Below are 22,228 nucleotides of genomic sequence, written 5' to 3'. Positions count from 1 at the left end.
TAGGAGAAGAGGGCAGGTCTTGCTTATTTTCAGTACTACTAGTAAGAATAATACCTTGTATATAATTTTTTTGTTTACATACACATACATTTCGGGTGGTAATACACCTAAGATTTTAATTGCTAGTCATGCAGTATATGTTACAGTGTGTATACCAGTTGCACTCCTATGAGCAGCGTGTAAGAATTCCAGTTTCTCCACTTCTGTTTGAGTGCCTGTATGTGTGTCTGTAGTCATATACCATTTTCATATACTCAGTTGCTGGTTAGATATTTCTTTATGTGAAGTACCTGTTGAAGTTAATTTGCTCATTTTCTTTGCTTTTTCAATCAGTGTTATTAAGGTATAATATATACACAATAGAATACATTCATTTGAAGTGTAAAGTTTGAGAAATTTTGAAAAATGTATCCATGTAAGTAATCACCAGACCACAAGATATATAACATCTCTGTCATCCCAAAACATTGCCTCTGGTGCTTTGCAGTCAGCACACTCTGCTCTGACCTCATTCAGTCACTTATGTGTCACTACAGATTCGTTTTTCCTGTTCTAGAATTTTACATTGATGTACATTGATGAGTGTATTATTTCACTCAGCATAATGTTTTTGAAATTTTCTGTTCTATTTGTTTTAGCAGTTTACTCCTTTGGGTAGTTGAGTGGTTTTCCATTGCATGAATATACCAAACTAGGTTTCTTTTTTTTTTTTTTTAACTTTTTTTATTGAGTTATAGTCATTTTACAATGTTGTGTCAAACTCCAGTGTAGAGCACAATTTTTCAGTTATACATGAACATACATATATTCATTGTCACATTTTATTTTTGCTGTGAGCTACCAGAAGATCTTGTATATATTTCCCTGTGCTACACAGTATAATCTTGTTTATCTGTTTTCTCTATTTTTAATGAATATTAGGGATATTTACAGTTTTGAGCTATATGAATAAAATTGTTACAGACATTCATGTATGTTATTTTGAGGGATATCTGTTTTCAGTTTTCTTAGGTAAATAGCTAAGAGAGCAATTGCTGAGACATGTGACAACTATATTTAATTTTATGTGAACTAGCCAGAATGTTTTCGTAAGTGGCTGTATCATTTCACATGCATAGCAGCAATGTATGATAGTTCCAGTTGCTCCCTACTCTTGTCATGACTTACATTATCAGCCTGTATTCTAATTGTAGCCATTCTAGTGAGTGTGTGATACATTTTAGTTATAATTTAAATTTCATGACGACTAATGATACTGAACTTCTTTTCATGTGCTTATTGGCTATCCATGTAACTTCCTTAAGTAGTGTCTAATAAATTTTCTTGTCCATTTTTAGTTGGTTACTATTATTAGCCTATAAGTTTTACTGGTAAATTGTGAAGGATGTTTGCATGTGTGATCATGAGAGGTGTTGGTCTACATTTTTATTATTGTAATTTCTATGCCTGATATTTGTATCAGGTTTATGTTGATTTCATAAAATGAGTAAGAAAGTAGTCTTTATGTGTCCTGAAGGAATTTGCGTACATCGGTATTCATTAGTGAGGCAACATGATTTTGGAGTTTTCTTTGTGAGAAGGTTTTTAGCTATTAATCCAATTTCTAAAAAGAAAAAAAAAATGCAGATTTTCTATTTGTGTGTGTGTGTCAGGTTTGTAATTTGTATCTTTTAAATAACTTTTCCATTTCATCTAAGTTGTCAAGTATATTGGTTTAACATTGCTCATAATTTTCCATTATTAATATGGTGATATCTGGAGGATCTATATTGATGTTCTGTCTTACATTCTTTGTATTGGCATATCTGTCCAGATTCAATCAGGAGACAGAAACCATATAGTGATTTAAAAAGGGGGAGTTTAATATATAGAATGATTAAACTATGATAAATAAGTAACCATAAGATATGAGAACTCTAGAAGGTACCTGAGACTCAGGGAGAATTTAACAAGGAGGGACAATTATGAAGGGGGAATCAACTCTTCAAGACTGGGGTTCAAATCTCATTGCAGAAGGTATAGTTGCAGTCCACTGGCAGAGAAGTTCACAGGTTTTCCCGGACCTAAACTAGTCTACGGTCCTGTTTCAGGTGGAAAGAATACCCTAGGGCACTGGCTAGTCACATCCAGGGGTAAACATGAGGGTGTGCAGAGGTAGCAAGGATACAGCTGTGGTTAGGAGACCTCCTCCACATCAGGAAGTATATAAATAGTGATGGTCAGCCAGGTGTGGACTGACGAGTTGCTGAAGGGCTCTGTATACCTGGTGAGTGGCTGGACTATATCTCCACACCGCACCTGTGAGAGGTTGTGCAGTTACCAGAACTAGAATATTAGGAGGTCATGGATAGGAGGTGACTTTTGGTTGGCTTGCAAGCAGAGATTCCTCCTGCACTCCCCCATTCTTGAAATGCACATTCCGTCCGCCATTCCCACACTAGGCGCAGTCTCAAGCAAGTAGCCTTAAGAAGGTAAGGTGTTGTTGAGATTATCTGAACTGAATATATATGACTGAGCCCAGTTAAGGCCTGTTCATAATCTTTAAGAATCTTGTGGGTGGGTGTGGAGATCTGCTCCTCCTGTGGCCGAAGACAAACTTTGTACGTAAGTTCCCTTATTAAAACTGCCACTCACCAGTCAGTAGTGACCTGCCTCTCTCTCCAGTCTCTCCTTGTCCTCTGTGTACAGGGGCCAGTTTGTGAACCAACATAGGAAGAGAAGCCCCTTCCTCCTGAAATATTTCTCCACTGAGCAAGCTTAGTATCTTATGATACTAAGTTTCTTTTTAGTATCTTGCTCCCTGAAAATAAAGAAATACTTAAAAGAAATCATCTATTTATTCTAACAGGTTTAAGATTGAATTTGAAACTGAGGGGCAATAATTTGATAACTGGCAAAATTGGTAATTTGTGTTTTAACTCTTTATTTCTTGATCTTTCTAAGCAGAAGTTTATCAATTATGTTGATCTAAAAAATTAGCTTTATGTTTCACTGATTTTTTTCTATTGCGTGTTTGATTTCTATTTCATTGATTTCTGCTTTTATCTTCATTATTTTCATCCTTCATTGTCGACCAGTTCAAAATATTTTCTCTTTCTCTCTTTTTTGAATAGTTTCTTCATTGTCCTCTGCTAAAGTATGGTCAAAGGGTATTATTTAATTTTTCAAAATTTGGAGATTTTCCAAATTTTTTTCAAAGAAACTGATTTTAATATAATTCTGTTGTTCACAGGAAACATATTTTATATTATAATGATCCCTTTGAATTTACTGAGATTTGCTTTATGTCCTAACATATGCACTGTCTTGGTGAATGTTTCATGTGTAATCGGAAAGAATGTTCAATCTTAGTTCTTTAATGGATTGTTCTTTAAATGCCACTTAGGCCACCTTGATTGATAGTGTTGTTCATGTCCTCTATTTTAATTATTCCCTTTCTACTTGTGCTAGAACTGTTGAAATCTCTCATAGTTGAAGACCTATCTTTTTTTTTTTTTTTTTTTACAGTTCTGTCAGTCTTCACTTCTTGCAATTTGAAGCTCTGTGATTAGGTACATGTATATTTAGGGGTGTTATGTTATTCTTGATGAGTTGACCCTTCGACATTGTAAAATGTCCCTTTATATCTAGGGTAATACTATTTGCCTTAAAGTCCACTTTGGCTAATATTAATATAGCCATCCCAGTTTTTTAAATGACTTCTTTAAAGCTAAAATTGTGTTTCATTTCCTCCAAAACTGGGGTATGAAATTAGCATTTTTTATACTCCAAGTGTCAGCCCATATAACACATAAATGCACCAACTCCATAATTTTCCTAATGTATATGTCATTACACCAGTTGGTTTATACCATAGAGGTGATTAAGCTAGTCACACAAGATTATCTTCCATATATGCCGGTTGTATTTGTTCTTGTCTATGTCTGCAGTTACCGTACATTTCTCTAGCCAATATTCTTGAAAATACTTATCTATTAATTTTAATGATAGTGGGAAAAAAAACATAAATGGATCAGTTAAAATGGATTATTAGATTATTGGTGAGCCCTGAACTTCACAGTAAATTATAAGAAGATAGAAAGGTATATGCGAAGTTAAAAAGACAGACTATTTCTCAAATATCAAGATATTGATTGTTGTTGTCAATCCTTCTGGAATAACTAGAGAGATAAATGTGTAGAGTAGCATGCTGCATAAACTTCCCATATTTTTTCATTACTGGTATAACCTCATTAAAAAAAGAAAGAAAGCAACATGTTGTGTACTCCATGAGAGTAACACAAAAATACCAGTCATCCAATATCCTCTTATGATATGACTTTGATACTCTTTCCAAGGATAAGTAGGCTCTAAATTCCTTCCCTAGAATTTGGACAGAAGCTAATAACTACTATAACCAGTGAAGTTGATGCTATGCCATCAAGACTAGGTCATAGAAAGGATATAGATCCTGCCTAGATCCCTCTATTTTGGGATACTGACCCTTGGAACTCAGTCCAATGCTGTGAAAAAGCCCTAACTGGCTCTAAAGAGAGACCACATAGAGAAATGCATATTAAAAAACCCCTAGACTGAGGCCTCAGACTGACAGTCAGAATCAACTGTCAGACATGTGAGTGAAGGTGTCTTAAGATGACTCCAGCTCTCAGTCTTCAGGTCTTTCACATGAGTCCCCAGACATCACAGAACAGAAATAAGGCCTGGTGTACTCTCTGTATAAATTCCTGACAACTATGGAAAACAGTGTGGAGATTCCTCAAAAGACTAGGAGTAGACTTACCGTATGACCCAGGAATCCCACTCCTGGGCTTGTATCCAGAAGGAAGTCTACTTCAGGATGACACCTGCACTCCAATGTTCATAGCAGCACTATTTACAATAGCCAAAACATGGAAACAGCCTAAATGTCCATCAACAGGTGACTGGATAAAGAAGATGTGGTATATTTATACAGTGGAATACTACTCAGCCATAAAAACTGACAACATAATGCCATTTGCAGCAACATGGATGCTCCTAGAGAATGTCATTCTTAGTGAAGTAAGCCAGAAAGAGAAAGAAAAATACCATATGAGATCGCTCATATGTGGAATCTAAAAAACAAAAACGAAAACAAACAAACAAATAAAAACAAAGCATAAATACAGGACAGAAATAGACTCATGGACAGAGAATACAGACTTGTGGTTACCAGGGGGGTAGAGGGTGGGAAGGGATAGACTGGGATTTCAAAATTGTAGAATAGATAAACAAGATTACACTGTATAGCACAGGGAAATATACACAAAATGTTATGATAAATCACAGAGAAAAAAATGTGACAATGAGTGTGTATATGTCCATGAATGACTGAAAAATTGTGCTGAACACTGGAATTTGACACAACATTGTAAAATGATTATAAATCAATAAAAAATGTTAAAAAAATTCCTGACAACAGAACCAGTGAGCATAGTAGATGGTTACTTTATGCAGTAAAATGGTGAAGTAATTTTTAGTGGTCATCTCCTGGTGTATAAGTGCTTACTATTGACAGTTTATTCCCCGCCTGTGGAAATCATCCCAAAAGTAATCCCCACCTCGAAGTAGAAACCTGCAGTTGATCAACTGATTGACTTTGACGGTTGATAGAAATGTGGCTTATATTTGTCACTTGTCAAAACTCATCAAATTGGATACTTAAGATTTGTGCATTTTAACAGACGTAAATTTTGCTTAAAAAAAGAATCAATCCTTCCTTCTTTCTTTCTTTCCTTTCTTTTTTCTTCCTTCCTTCCTTTCTTTCTTTCTTTCTTTTCTTCCTTTCTTCCTTTTTTCCTTTCCTTTCCTTCTTTCCTTCTTTCTTTCTTGATAAGCACATTATTACTTGCTTCAAACTTTAATTCCTTCAGTTTAGCAATATGTTCTTCAGTTTTCCTCTTGATCATAATCCAATACTTATTCCCTTTGTAGTTCCCTATTTTTTCCTATTTCTGCTAGTTGAATATACTTGATATCGTCTTAAATCATTCACTTAGCCTTGTTTTGACGTGACTTGTCTTATTTCATCAGCATTTAAAATTTGGTATTCTAGTTTACTCATATGTCTGTTCTAATTTTGTAACTCATAGTAAGTGATGTATGTTTACATTTGTTTTAAATTAAATATATGCCTTTTAAGTGAAATTCTCCCATGAATTTAAATAACATAGCAAATACATCTTATCAGTGGTTGTGATGATGTTTCCATTTTAAAAATTCTGAGCATTCTTAAAATCCTGTTGATATCTTAGTTTCTACTTTGTTCGTTCATTATTTTAATTAGCCTGGAACACCTTATTTGGTTAAATTTATTTTAATACATCTATGTATCTATGCAAATTTTTTTCTATTTTTTTGATTCTTAGATTTATAGTATTATTTTTGATAACTTTGAGAGGAAGAAACTTATATTATTGCTACATAATATGTCTTCTATATAATTTATATACTCTTAAATACTATTGCTTTCCTTCCTGGATCATTGAAGTTCAGACTAGGTCAGAAGTGGAGACAATTTTCATTACTTAGAAATACATTATTTATAGTTTCACAATGAGAAAAAGCACCGTGTATGAATTTGGCTTGGAAAAAAGGAGTTTGATTAAGGTGAGATTAAGATGCAGTATTAAATGTCTTTGAGAAAGTTAATATGACTAAATTATAAGTACAAAGCAATGAAATAAGTTAGAAGCTGTCATTAAATATTTAGAGGACTTTCTTCTTTCATTTCACTCTGATTCATCAAAATCTTGATTTCTTTGAGAGAAATGTAATCTTCTTTATGGAATTATTGAAGGCTTGTTTCACTTGCTTATTCCTCAGGGTGTAAATGAAGGGGTTTAGCAAAGGTGCAACTGAAGTCATGAGCACCGAAATGCCTTTGTTTATGGCCATCTCCTCCTTTGCTGAGGGCTTGACATAGATGAAGATGCAGCTTCCGTAGGTGATGGAAACCACAATCATGTGGGATGAGCAGGTAGAAAAGGCCTTTTTCCTTTGTTGGACTGAGGGGACTCTCAGAATTGTCCTGATGATGTACGTGTAAGAGAGAAGCACACACAGTAGCGTGATAATGAGTGCAAATACAGCCACAAGGATAACCATTTGTTCTATTACCCATGTATCTGAGCTGGAGATATTTAGGAGGGGACCTGCATCACAGGTAAAATGATCAATGGTGTTGGAGTCACAGAATTCCAGCTGCAGGCCCAAGCTAAGTGGGGGGACAATGATCATCAGGCCAGATACCCAGCAGCAGAGGACTAGTAAAGTGCAGACTCTGTTGTTCATGATGGTCATATAATGGAGGGGTTTACAGATAGCAACATAGCGGTCATAGGACATTGCTGCCAGGAGAAAAAATTCTGTTGCTCCAAAGAGAATAACAAAAAATATTTGACTTGCGCAAGCATTGTAGGTAATGGTATTGTCCCCAGTTGACAGGCTGTACAGGAATCTAGGAATACAGACAGTAGTAAATGAGACTTCTAAGAAGGAAAAATTTCTGAGGAAAAAGTACATAGGAGTTTTAAGATGGGAGTCCACCAATGTGAGGGTGATAATAATCAGGTTCCCTGTTACACTTGACATGTAGGTGAGAAATAGAAAGATAAAAAGCAGAATTTGCAGTTGTGGGTCATTTGTCAGTCCCAGAAGGATAAAAGTTGTTACTGCTGTGTGGTTTTTCATCACTGAGTTTTGAAATCTACCCAATTTGCATGTAAAAATCAAAAAGATATTATGAAGTTGATATTTGAATTCTGTAGCAAAAGACTGTGTGAATAAAGCCAAACAAGTCTGCATTTATTTTACTCCTTCATGTTATATTCAGTATCACCACTGTTTGAACAGCCCTCCTGAATGTACATGTGTGAGCAGTGGATTATTCCTTCAGGATTCATGTTACTGTAAAGCAATCCCACGTTTTCTCAGATCATTCCCTGCCCCTCAAAATTTAGAAGTGTTTGTAATTCATGACATGGATTGGGTTTACAAGGAAGTTAGGGGGAAAAAGATGACGTTACCTTCTGTGAACTTAAACATTCTTTATCCAAGACAAACCTTGGATTTAGGACATATCCAGATAATGAAGAACATGAATTCTCTTCAACTGTCACTTTCCAAGGATTGTTTTAAGGGTCAGATACATTTCTCCTGGAAAATGAAAGAAAACAATGACAACAAAACACAATCCTGCTCCTGAGACTTGCCTTTATCTCTTTATTCTTCTCTGCTTGTATTCCTTATTCTCAATTCATAGATGGTTTGATGCACAACTATTTTATCTATAGTGTGAGGAAAGGTTGTAGTCAAGATATTTGCAAAAGGAATTTTCTCATGTAAATTCATGTAAGTTTTCAGTTTAATTGATGGCGGTCCCTGAAGCTAAAACAACATTTAATATCATTTAAAAATAGCCTTCCAGGCTGTGCCTGATTTCATTATGTTTTTAATTCCTTTGAAAAGACGTTAATGTCTTCATCTTGTCATCTTACTCCTGCTCAGTTTATGCTTTAAGCCTCTGCAACCTGAATTTCACTTCTAACCCCCCATTGCTTGTCTAATATCTACAAGAAGTTTATTATTGTTGAAGCCAATGGCACATATTTTTTGTAGTTATTTTGCCTGGCACCCTGCTCTGTGAATTCAGTAATTTTTCAATGAATGATCTAATCTACCTTATATATAATTTTAACTTAGTTTTTATTTTATTCTTTTAAAAAGTAGAGAAAATTTCCAACAATACTGGTGGTTAAAGGCTCAGGTTGCAATGACAGGAAGGTTAGAATTGTTGCTAAATCCTATGATTATACTCAAGATAGATTCTGTTTCTTCTTTATTTAAATAACGTTCTTCCTGCCTAGATTATAAAACCTGTTTCTCTCCTGCTGATACTCCCAGCTTATTTGCTAATATAACCTAAAATTTGTTAATGATGCAGCTTTTAATTTTCATAATAATTTCATCCCTCTCTCTCTCTACACATAATTAGGTTCATTTAGCTTTCCATTTTTTTTTCTGCTGTTCAGAACCAACCTCAGTGAATAAAATTCTTAGAGAAACAAATGCGTAAACATAAAGACAAGTCAACCAACCAAATATTTGTAAGGGAAAAATAATGTCCTCTTTTTTTTTAAATTTTGAAACAGTCACAGAACCTCTAGAATTGTGTTGTTCGACTTTTCATCACCTTTCCAGTACTCCTGATTTCTCCATCTCCTTGTGCATTAATCAGTTTAAAATAGCACAGAGTTCTAATCTTTGTTTGGACCAGTACTTTTAAGGTATAAAATATAACACTGTGTTGCCCCTTGAGAATGTAGGGGTTAAAGGAACTGATCCCATGTGCAGTCAAAAAAATCGTCAAACTTTTGGCTCCCACAGAAATTAACTACTAATAGCCTACTGTTGACTAGAAGCCTTACCATTAACACACAGTCAGTTAATACATATTTTGTATGTTATATATATTATATACTGTATTCTTACAATAAGGTAAGTTAGAGAAAAGAAAACGCTGTTGAAAAATCATAAGGAAGAAAAAATACATTTAATGTATGGTCTTTATTGATTCTGTAAGTTTACAATATCTTTACAAGATGAATGGTCTGTCAGAACCTACGTAAATATCATCTTATATGATGTAAGACACTGTGATATTACATATGTAACTAACACTAGACATCAAAAATGAAAAAATAACATGAAACAGAAATTCATATTTATTTAAGGTAAAGCAATTCATGCATTGATAATGAACAAACAGCAATAAGATTACTTTATGGTTGCCTACTGTAAATCAATGATGTTGTTCCCAATACACCAGCTTATGCAGTAATGAATGAATCAATGTAAAATTTTTATGGCAAAGAGTATTAAAGTCATATTTACAATACAGTATTGAAAACAGTCACTTTTTTAAAGAAATACTCACCTGTGATGATAGGCTGATACAAAGTTTTCTCCAGTTATGAGAGAGGCATACTGTATGGCAATGTGATTCTTTAAAAGCAAAGTTATATAATGGTAAGAAAAATAACACATTATTCATTTTGTATCAAATTCCCTCACCTTATGCATATATAAAGATAGACTAATATCTACATATGTTTTATGCGTTCATGACATACCTTTTTCTTAAATTTTCTGTTATTTTTAGGCTACAGGGTTTCTCTGAGAATTAAATTTTTTTTAAAATGTCACAAATCTCAAAATCTTTTTCCAATATATTTATTGAAAAAAATCTGCATTTAAATGGGCCATGCATTTCAGATCCTTGTTGTTCAGGGTCAGCTGTAGATCAGCAGTGATTACTCTCTTTTGCGGGGATTCTTGATCGGGAGTCAGATATAAGCTAGTAACTCTATCACCCCTTGGCAGTGTGATCATGGCTGAGAGACTTCATTATGGTGGAAATCTCAAGGGTTTAGAATTAGACACGCTCAATGAAAGAATTCTGATTTATCCCGAGGTCCATAACAATATTCAGATAAATTATAACTTTAATAATTACTAATAGACTGGGCACATACTGCAAAGTAGCTTTCTGTTCCATTTCCACAGCCACTGATCTCATTCTCTTATGAACCCGTCAGTGAATCACAGCTACTGTTATTCAAGAATCATTATTTGGAAAGGAGAATAGAATATTAAATCTGAGTGTCTTAAGGACAAAATTTACCTACTTATTTGACCTACAGTTTGCTTTTTAACTTTTTCCATTTTCTAACATAATCCTTTGTCCAAAATTTAAATTTAGTCGGCTTCTGTTCTCTTCACCACTTCAAAAACACAGTATCATTTTTAATCCTCATCCATCTTAATTTTATTAAGTGTGAATCTTCTCATTTCTCAGAAGACAAGAATTCTCTCATTCTCCTAATTTATCTTGGTCTTACTCTCTCAGAAATCTCCCCACACATGCAGGGTAGGCGTCATTATGGCAAAAGTCATGTTTACCTCCATAGCCTTTGTTCCCCCAACTCACCCACCTAAAATCCCAGCCTCCTTTTGCCTCACTCCTCCAGATATACTGGCTGGTACCTTGGTTGTGTTGTCAGGTAAGCTCTGACAGTTGGCTTTCCTTTTTGTAATGCAAGTGCCTGACTTAAGCTTTCACTGCCAGGGCATCCTCTTCAAAGATGGCTATTTCCAGTGAACACTGCCAGCCACAGAACTAGGTAAAGAGCCAGGCCAACATCACCCTTCACCCCCTCATATCAGGCTCCTTTGTTTTAGAGATCTTGGTTGATTCCATTAACAGACCTTTTGAGCCATGTGTGTTTTCTCTTCCCAGGCTTTAAAGTCCCACTCTTGTGTTTTAAATTCACCGATAAAGAGTGAGCCCTTGAAACTCTAGGCCTGACTCTGGACCCCAGTTAAAAGCAGAATACCCATCTCCCTCTCTCCCTTCTCCATCTCTATTCCCAGGACCTCACTGTGTGGCCTCAGGAGTGTCATGTGCTTTCCAAGACCTGTGGGTAATAAACTTTTTATTCCCAAAGTTTCCTAAAGGGAGTCTTGCAATCATTAAGACCCACAGGTCCAGTTACAACATTGTTTATCCAAAGGCTGAGACCCACACAAGACGTGTGGAGGTCTGCACTCTGACATTCTCCCAGGCTCACTCTTCCTAACTAATGATGCAACTCTAGACCTTTCTGTCACTCCACCCTCCTGTTAGAGCACAGCCGCTTACTTTTATGTCAGGACTTGCTTCCACCTGGCTATTGGAAAATCTGAGACAAGCTATTGTAAACGGAAATATTCGATCCAGTTTCTATTTGTCAAGCACAGGACTAGGCTCTGTATCATAAAACTCATTTAACTTATACAAAAATTCTGTAGCCTGTAGCATTTTATGTAATGTTTTACCTTCTTCTTCCGTAATACATGCATTTAATTATGTTGTTTAATGTGTGTTACTCTCTGAATCAGAATCATCAGGAGGTTTTCACAATACAGATTCCTGATCTCAGGGACACCTGAACATTTTTCAACTAGGCAGCGAGGGAGAGGGGTTAGGTGCCAGTGAAAATGTTTTAGTATGATGGTCAAGAATTGTATACATATTAATGTTTGAGATCTGCCTAGACAGTGAAGGAAGTTTATTGCCCAAACTGAACATTATCATTTACATCCTCACCTCCCTCCCAATCAGTGCTGTACTTTATATCACATGCGATCACTTAATTTATATATTTGCATTATAATTTCAGATACTCATGAAAGAGGAGTAGAATAGTAACTTGCTTCTTTTCCTGTATTATGAATTTTATTTTGTTGATATTATCTGTGACCATTATGTATATTCTTCAGCAAGAGAAAAAGACTCTATTTCTGTTCAGGAAGCAATAACCGCTCCCAGTCCTTCACCACCATTAATTACTTATAACGGCAGTAAAAATATGTCCTATCTGAAAACACAGTCTCCATGCTTCCTGCTGTTTCTCCATCACTGAAGTAAATGGTACCCCCAGGGGACAGTAATTCATTTGTTATGTGAATGATTTTTCACTTAATTGGCTTTAAAATATTTCCTGCAAACGATCTGAGCCCCCTGAGTCTGGCAAAATTAAGTCCTCTCCTCCTATGTGCATGCGCCTTATAAAGTCCCCATAAGGTACATACAGCAGGGCCAGCCGGGCTCTAAATGCACCATCTGAGGAAAATGGACACTGATGCAGGGAAACTAATGGAAAACTCTAATAGGGAAATAACACAACTAAGATGAGGACACTCACAAAACTAATGGCCAACATTATATAGTGACAGCCTGTCATGTACATTTACCTCATACTTCAATTCTCAAGGTTTTTCAAGACATCAGTAAATAATGAGAACTGTTTCCTTCAATGACCCTGCCAGCCCCAAACGAGTGGTCTCTTAGTGAACTTCTCCTACCAAACGATAGCTTATACAAAGAAATAAAAAGAGATTTCTCTGTTTTCAAACTGAGATCTTTCACATCCCCTCAGTCCTCTTTCTCTAAGCAAATCCTGTTTTGCCTTTTTAGATAGGATCATTTTATTCACAGTGTCTCTTTTATGCAAGGAAAAGAGTTTACTGATAGTTTACCATGCCTTATTCTTTGACTTGTCCTTTGGTTTTGGCTTATCTAAGAATTAATTCTCTCCCAGCTACTTCAGGATTGCAATAAGGCATTAAGCAGAAAGAAGTGTGAAGAAACTAAAAACTGACATCATTGTTGTCACCTTCTTTTTCATACTCCTCCCTCTGAATACACACTGGGCTAAACCTGTTAGTGAAATACTCTTCTCAACCTTGCCTCATCCAGTGGAGTGCTTCATAAACAACAGAACGTCCTCTCTCTCCTCAGGCCAAATTACTCTCCATAGAGTGATTTAGATATCAAGGAAACCTATTCATGGAACTACTAGATGCTTAGGAAGGGCTGAGTTATTTCTGCTTAAACTTTTCATCATGAAAGAATATTTGCAATTTAGATAATGTTGACATTTTAAGCAATGTAATATTCTTTTTGATTATAAATTCCCGGGACTTGATGTGTGTGTGTTTGCCTATGTTCTTGAAATTACACTGCACGGGTGACTACTTATGGGTGTAAAAATACAGCCTTTGCTCTGACCTCAGTTTTACAAAGGACTCTTGGATGATTCATGACATGTCTACTACAATTTTCCGTATTATAAGTTGAAACAAGTTTAACCACATTGCAGAAGACATTGACAACAAATATTTCTTCCTCATCCCTCAAAAGGGACAGTAATTCTCTTATCTACTTACCAGTACTTACACTTCTGATAATTTTTCCTGGTTTCAGCTGGCAACTCCTTACTGTGCTTACCTGTGTTGTGTTAAGGGAGACGTGCCTCTGCTCTGGGCTGACAGGATCACCAACCTACATTTCCTCTCCAGGCATCTTCTAGAGGGTCTTGGGTAATTCACTTCCCATCTTCATGTCATATAGAGACTCTCATTAGAGACTTTCCTATTTTAAACCTCGAAGACATTTTCCTTTGGTGTCTGTCATGAGGGTAGAGAACCTAATGTAAGAGAGGAGAGAAAAAGAACTTCCTCTGGGTTTTGGAAGAACTCTGATGGCTCTAAGCAGGGATTTGGCTTTCCTGCTCCAAAATTGATACTTATATTCTTCTACTCAGTCTTCTGGAGGTGCACTGGGATTATCTGAATGAATAAAGTGAAGGATCCTCAGTGATCTATGGTTCTAATGTCATTAATGACCCTCTTGTGTAATGAACTTTGGCAAAGCAACTAAAAGAAGCAGCAGCAGGGACACTGTCCTTTGAGACACTAGGTGGAGCAACAGCATCAGACAGAGGCTAGGTGCTCCTTTTACCAATGAGAAAAAACCCAAAAAACAAGCCTGACACAGTCTCCTGCTTTATTTTCTAAGGTATAACAGATTTTAATAATCAAACTATTTTGCTTTTCCTAATCTCCCATGATATAATTTTTGTAAAGTATTTATTTAATATGAAAACACACATAGAGAAAAATTACTATGTATTCAGTGATACTGTAGAGTAAATTTATATGTTTTTTATCAAAGGAACATTTATTTACATTTCAATAATAGGAAAAATATGTATTACAGATGTCTTATAAGATTCCTTATTCTGCCTACATACAATGCTTTGTAAGTCCATAGTTACATGAAAGGCTCCAAGACAGTTCATTCAGTTGAAAAACTGATCTAATGGATTCCTGCTTTGAAATATCTACCTAGTAAGTGTATTTCAGAGGAACATCTCAACCCATCTGAGATTGTTTCAGGACATTAAAGTTTGGAGAACTGGGTAGAAGAACTGTTACTTTAGGTCAGTTAAAAAGTGAGATAAAAGTTACAGTAACTTGGAGATAAGATGACTTTTTAAAAATTTGGAAAAACCTTGTATGATTACATATTAGCTGCTTTAGAAGCTTATGGTTTGATGATGGTAGATTAGGGCTCATGATTAATAAATCTGTCATGGTTAAGAAAGAAACTTCAATAATAAAGAAAAATGCCCTTTTCACTGGTTGTTTGAATAAATTAATCTCCTTTCTTTTTTTAACATTTTTTATTGATTTATAATCATTTTACACTGTTGTGTCAAATTCCAGTGTAGAGCACAATTTTTCAGTTATACATGAACATATATATATTCATTGTCACATTTTTTTCTCTGTGAGCTACCATAAGATCTGGTATATATTTCCCTGTGCTATACAGTATAATCTTGTTTATCTATTCTACAATTTTGAAATCCCAATCTGTCCCTTCCCACCCCTCGCCCCCTTGGCAATCACAACTTTGTATTCTATGTCTATGAGTCTATTTCTGTTTAGTATTTATGCTTTATTTTTTTGTTTTCGTTTTTGTTTTTTAGATTCCACATATGAGCGATCTCATGGTATTTTTCTTTCTCTTTCTGGCTTACTTCACTTAGAAGGACATTCTCCAGGAGCATCCATGTTGCTGCAAATGGCATTATGTTGTCAGTTTTTATGGCTGAATAGTATTGTGTAAATATACCACCTCTTCTTTATCCAGTCATCTGTTGATGGACATTTAGGCTGTCTCCATGTCTTGGCTATTGTAAATAGTGCTGCTATGAATATTGGGGTGCAGGTGTCATCCTGAAGTAGGGTTTCTTCTGGATATATGCCCAGGAGCAGGATTCCTGGGTCATAGGGTAACTCTATTCCTAGCCTTTTAAAGAATCTCCATACTGTTTTCCATAGTGGCTGCACCAAACTGCATGCTTATATATTCTGGAGATCAAGCCTTTGTCGCTTTCATTTGCAAAAATTTTCTCCCATTTCATAGGTTGTCTTTTTGTTTTACTTATGGTTTCCTTTGCTGTGCAGAAGTTTGTAAGTTTCATTAGGTCCCATTTGTTTATTCTTGCTTTTATTTCTATTGCTTGAGTAGAGTGTTCTAGAACATTTTTGAGATGTATGTGAGATAATGTTTTGCCTATATTTTCCTCTAGGAGGTTTATTGTATCTTGTCTTATGTTTAAGTCTTTGATCCATTTTGAGTTTATTTTTGTGTATGATGTAAGGGAGTGTTCTAGCTTCATTGATTTACATGCTGCTGTCCAGTTTTCCCAACACCATTGGCTGAAGAGACTGTCTTTATTCCATTGTATATTCTTGCCTCCTTTGTCGAAGATGAGTTGACTAAAAGTTTGTGGGTTCATTTCTGGACTCTCTATTCTGTTCCATCGGTCTATATGTCGTTTTTGTACCAATACCATGCTGTCTTGATGACTGTAGCTCTATAGTATTATCTGAAGTCTGGGAGAGTTATTCCTCCAGCCTCTTTCTTTCTTTTCTGTAATGCTTTGGCAATTCTAGGTCTTTGATGGTTCCATATAAATTTTATTATGATTTGTCTTAGTTCTGTGAAATATGTCCTGGGTAATTTGATAGGGATTGCATTAAATCTGTAGATTGCCTTGGGCAGTGTGACCATTTTAACAATATTGATTCTTCCAATCCAAGAACATGGGATATCTTTCCATTTTTTAAAGTCTTCTTTAATTTCCTTCATCAATGGTTTATAGTTTTCTGTGTATAATTCTTTCACCTCCTTGGTTAGATTTATTCCTAGGTATTTTATTACTTTGGGTGCTACTTTAAAGGGGATTGTTTCTTTACTTTCTTTTTCTGTTGATTCATCGTTAGTGTAAAGAAATGCAACTGATTTCTGAACGTTAATCTTGTAACCTGCTACCTTGCTGAATTCTTCGATCAGCTCTAGTAGTTTTTGTGTGGACCTTTTAGGGTTTTCTATATATAGTATCATGTCATCTGCATATAGTGACACTTTTACCTCTTCTTTTCCAATTTGGATCCCTTTTATTTCTCTCTCTTGCCAGATTGCTGTGGCTAGGACTTCCAAGATTATGTTGAATAGGAGTGGTGATAGTGGGCATCCTTGTTTTGTCCCAGATTTTCGTGGGAAGCTTTTGAGTTTTTCACCATTGAGTACTATGCTGGCTGTAGGTTTGTCATATATAGCTTTTATGATGTTCAGATATGTTCCCTCTATACCCACTTTGGTGAGAGTTTTTTCATAAATGGATGAATTTTGAATTTTATCGAATGCTTTTTCTACATCTATTGAGATGATCATGTGGTTTTTGTCCTCCTGTTGTTGATGTGATGTATTGCATTGATTGATTTGCATATGTTGAACCACCCTTGTGTCCCTGGGATGAACCCCACTTGGTCATGATGTATAACCTTTTTTATGTGTTGTTGGATTCTATTTGCTAATATTTTGGTGAGGATTTTGGCATCTATGTTCATCAGTGATATTGGCCTATAATTCTCTTTTTTGGTAGTGTCTTTGCCTGGTTTTGGTATCAGGGTGATGGTGGCTTCATAGAATGAGTTTGGGAGTATTCCCTTCTTTTCAATCTTCTGGAATAGTTTGAGAAGGACTGGTATGAGTTCTTCTTTGTATGTTTGGTAGAATTCCCCGGGGAAGCTGTTCAGTCCTGGACTTTTATTTGTAGGGAGGTTTTTTATTGCTATTTCGATTTCATTTCTAGTGATCGGTTTGTTCAAGTGGTTAGTTTCTTCTTAATTCAGTCTTGGTGGACTGTACATTTCCAGAAACTTGTCCATCTCCTCTTGGTTATCCAGTTTGGTTCCATATAGTTTTTCATAATATTCTCATATGATATTCTGTATTTCTATTTTATTTGTTGTAATTTCTCCATTTGCCTTTCTTATTTTGCTGATTTGTACTCTCTCTTTTTTCTTCTTTGTGAGTTTGGCCAGAGGTTTGTTGATTTTATTCATTTTTTCAAAAAACCAGCTTTTAGTTTGATTGATTTTTTTCTATGTTTTTTTTTTTCTCTATTGTATTTAATTCCTCCCTGATCTTTATAATTTCCTTCCTAATCTCTTTTCTTTTTAGTTTTCGTTATTCCATATTGCTTTAAGGATTTCTTTCCCTAATTCTAATTTTAAGGCAAGTTTCTGTTTTTTAAATTATTGTGTATTTTCATATTTTTAATATTTTATGTACAATAAAGTTGTATTACTAAGATTTACGTTGTGGGAGAAACTATGCTATAGTTTTAAGCTGTTATCATGCCAATATGTATTCAGATTTTCATTCTGGGATGTAGAAGGGGTTAAAACAGTGATTTTGATTAAGATTTATAAAAATTGTGACTTTATATATTGGTTTTGAAATGATGAGAATGAATCATACCAAGCAAGAAACTGCACATGCAACTACACAAACATTTAGCACTAGGTATTTTTTCATCTCCTTTTTTTTTTGTGCTAATTTATGTACTATGTTGACATGTAATCTGTCTACCCAATATTTTTATGTTCAGGAAAGGTCTTGACCTTAATGAATATGTCTTATAACAAGTCATCTTTTTTCTAAATGATTCTCTATGATTTTTTAAACATATAATCATATTATGAATGCATTATGATAATTTTTCTGTGGATTCCCCAATGATATTTACAATATCACAGAGTTGTCTTATTGCACAGCTTTAAATAAAACTTTTATTTTTTATAAAGTCTAATGTGCACACAAAACAGTTATAATCGTAGAGGTATTCACAATCTAGGTTAAGAAACCTCCTGTGTGTCCTCTCCCATCACGTCCCTCTCTATCCCAGATAGATGAGTTCATGGACCACTTAATTTCTGTGACCTGTTGTGTATCTAGGAAACTGACCACAATAGACTATGCACAGGCTCCTTTTCCAGTGGACTTCTCTTTGTTCAGCCATTGAAAACCCCTATAATGTCATCATCAAGTCTTGCGTCAAGATGATACTGTTTTCATTTTTTGAAATTGGTACATACTCCTTTAGCTATGCCCTGGAAATGTCTTGTGTAGAACTGGTATCAATTCTTTCTTATATATTTAAATGCTAAGGACTTCCCTAAAACCATTAGATTCTGTATGTTTCTTTATCAGATGACTTTTAATTGGGGATTCAAAGTTTTTAATAAATACCTGAGTATTCAGATTTTATATGCTTTCTCTATACCAGATATGATATACTTTTGTGGGAATTTCAACAGTATTTACACATTTATTGATAAAATTTTAATTAATTATCTTACTTTTTATGTCTATGTTATGTATAGTGATGTGCACTCTATTTCCTAGTACAATGTTTGGATTATTCTCTTTTTTTTTTTTTAATCACTCTTGAGAGAGATTTAATGACTCATTAGTCCCCTTAGAGAAGTTTCTTTTTGCTTTGCAGTTGATTTTCTGCTCATATTCTATTTTCTTTTTCTCTCTTTCTGTAATTTCTGCTTTAATCTTTATTACTTTTTTCTTTCCAACTGAATTAGGTTTAATGTTGTGCCTGACTCCTTTGAACTAATGCATAGATCATTGGTTTCAAGGTTTTATTCTTTTTATTCCTAATAGGATTTGGACTCCAAGTATACTACTAATCATCATTTTATATTTATCCCACAAATTTGGTACTTCATATTTTCATATGACATATCAAACATTTTTCTAATATTTGTTGTGATTTATTCTTTGACTGTTGTTTTGTTTAGATGCTATTCAATTATTTCCAACTATATGGTGGTTTTCAATTTTTTTTCTTCTTTATTGCCATTCTAGTCAGAATTTATACTGTGGGTGACTTCACTCCTTTGTAATTTTTAGTATTTGTTTAATGGCCCAATGTATGGTTATCCTCAGTAAATGTTCTTTAAGTACTTGCATAGACAGAATGCCAGTTCTGGAGTTGGATGCAGTGTTTTTTCATATGTCAATTAGTTCAGATTTGTATGTTATATTTGCCAAGTTTTTTATCCTTAAAGATAATGCTTCGTATGTTTACATGTTTGTTATTGTCTGTTTTATCAGTTACTGAGAGTAGTTTGTTGAAATATTCACTGTGCATTTGTCTATTTCTCTTGAAAGTTCTAATGATCTTGCTTTGTATATTTTGATCGTCTGTTATTAAGGGCATACAAATTTAGAATTACATTAGCTGTGAAAATTTTGATATTGTGAAGTCTTTCTCTTTCTCCCTAGTGATTTTTAAAATTTGATCTTAAAGAATACTTGACCTTATTATTAACATTGGTACACCGTCTTTCTTTTTAGTATTTGTATTATATATGCTTTAACTTGAAATCTATACACATATTTGGATGTGGATTTAATAGCTAAAAATACTAATGCCATAGCTATTTGAGTAAATTAAGTTGTGTTAAATATCATCACAATGCATATTATCTGAAGTAAAGACATTAATATACGAACTGACTTTACTCATTTCTCTGTGTTATATCACAGGAGAATGCTACAGATCATTCAAAATGATTTTGTGCTTACATTCATATAGGGAGAACATGTAATATGAGAACATTGAATCCACAAAACCATTAAAAATTATATATCTGAGAAGTGATAAAAGTAGGAAGAGAGAAGAAGTAAAACAGTGAATTATTTATTGATTCTTTGCTAAAAATTGCTGTGTATTTAGTTAAACACTGTGGTCAGATCAATGATTTTGAGGAAAGTATCTTTCTTATAACATCCTTAAATGCTTTTTTCACCTGCTGGTTCCTTAAGGTGTAAATAAATGGATTCAGCATGGGAGCAACAGAAGTATTGAGCATAGCTACTCCTTTTGTGAAAGCAACCCCTTCCTTTGCTGAGGTTTTCACATACATGAAGATGCAGCTTCCGTAAGAGATAGAGACAACAATCATATGGGAGGAGCAGGTTGAAAAGGCCTTTTTTCTTTGTTGAGCTGAAGGAATTCTCAGAATTGTCCTGAGGATGTAGGAGTAGGAGAGGACTACCAGTGTCAGAGTAGACATGAGAGTGAGCACAGCTAAAACAAAGCTCATGAGCTCTAGAGTGCTCGTGTCTGTACAGGAGATTTGCAGTATAGGAGCAGAATCACAGGTGAAGTGGTCAATGACATTGGAGTCACAGAAATCCAGCTGCAACCCCATGGCCAGTGGTGGAAAGATTACCAAGAAACCCGCCAGCCAAGAGCTGCCTACAAGCTGGTAGCAGATCTTGTTACTCATGATGGTTGTATAATGTAGAGGTTTGCAGATGGCCACGTAGCGATCATAGGACATAGATGCCAGGAGGAAAAACTCTGTTGAACCAAGGAGGATAAAGAAAAAGAGCTGAGCTGCACAAGCATTATAGGAAATAGATTTGTCTCCAGTTAGAATGCTCATCAAAAATCTAGGATTACAGACAGAAGTAAATGAAATTTCTAAGAAGGAGAAATTCCTGAGGAAAAAATACATGGGGGTCTTCAGGTGGGAATCTAGCAGAGTAAGAATGATGATGGTAAGATTTCCAGTAACACTCAGCACGTACGTGAGAAATAAAAAGAAGAAAACCACAGCCTGTATTTCTGGATTATCGGTCAGACCCAGGAGGATGAAATCTGTCACTGATGTTCTATTTCTCATTTCTGGTGGCTGATTTTTGACAAATCTTAGTGGCAAAATCAAGACAGACAATAGTAAATCAGTTAGACAGGCATAAAACAGCTGCACTTATTTTTGTTAAATAATGATTGTATTTTCACAGAAAGTATCTGGGCTTCTATAAGTACACTGCTCATTCTCCCCAGTTCTGTTATATATGTTACAGGTATGTTTTCTGTTTAGTATCAGTTTTATTACCCTGAATTCCTTGCTATACATTACTCTGCGTCCATTTCTTACCGTTGTTACTTGGGAAATCTAGTGATTGAACATGCTTCTCATACTTCATTGTTAAGGTAAAATATAGAGAAAATTATGCTTTTTAATGTTATTTTTTCCAGGCATAACATTCTTTCTGATGTTGGAAATGATTGGTAAATTCAACCCTAATTAATATTTTCTAGTGAAAATTCTATATGTTCTTGTGGGGAACTAGTGAATACTACCTTTGTTAGTTTACTTATTGCTCTTTCCATTGTAAAAAATCTTTGTGAAAATGAGACCAAATCATTCTAATGGTGTATTATGAACTTTTATTTATAATAAACGTATAAAGAGTGATTTATGTATATAGTATCTATATTTTTGAACCACCCCACATTTTATGTCCATATATTAATGTTGCTTCTGAATCCCTACTTTTCTTCTTGATTTCCTTAAAAAAGGTGTCTTTCCACAAAAATTCAATCAACTATCGATTTTTCACTTTATTATTCCCAATTCCTAACTAAATAATTTT

At 34.8% G+C, this 22,228-nt stretch overlaps 3 protein-coding genes across 6 annotated transcripts in view; 1 reads left to right on the top strand and 2 right to left on the bottom strand.

The window, feature by feature from the left end:
* LOC140685360 (olfactory receptor 10C1-like) overlaps positions 1-22,228 on the top strand; it is a 333,851-nt gene that overhangs the window by 109,591 nt on the left and 202,032 nt on the right. The window lies entirely within an intron of this gene.
* Positions 6,763-7,710, bottom strand: LOC102532516 (olfactory receptor 6C2). The gene has a single exon (XM_006219306.3). It carries the CDS (start codon positions 7,708-7,710, stop codon positions 6,763-6,765), a length of 948 nt encoding a protein of 315 aa, XP_006219368.3.
* On the bottom strand, positions 20,530-21,471 carry LOC102532261 (olfactory receptor 6C76). Its single transcript, XM_006219305.3, has one exon. The coding sequence runs from the start codon at positions 21,469-21,471 to the stop codon at positions 20,530-20,532; it is 942 nt and encodes a 313-aa protein (XP_006219367.2).

This window comes from Vicugna pacos, chromosome 12, assembly GCF_048564905.1.
Source record: "Vicugna pacos chromosome 12, VicPac4, whole genome shotgun sequence".
In the NCBI taxonomy this organism is placed as follows: Eukaryota; Metazoa; Chordata; class Mammalia; order Artiodactyla; family Camelidae; genus Vicugna; species Vicugna pacos.
Note: the sequence above shows the minus strand (reverse complement) of the source record. Positions and strands in the feature narration are given on the sequence as shown.

Coding starts and splice junctions, on each gene's coding strand:
- LOC102532516 (XM_006219306.3), bottom strand. CDS start 7,710: ATGAAAAACCACACAGCAGTAACAACTTTTATCCTTCTGGGACTGACA.
- LOC102532261 (XM_006219305.3), bottom strand. CDS start 21,471: ATGAGAAATAGAACATCAGTGACAGATTTCATCCTCCTGGGTCTGACC.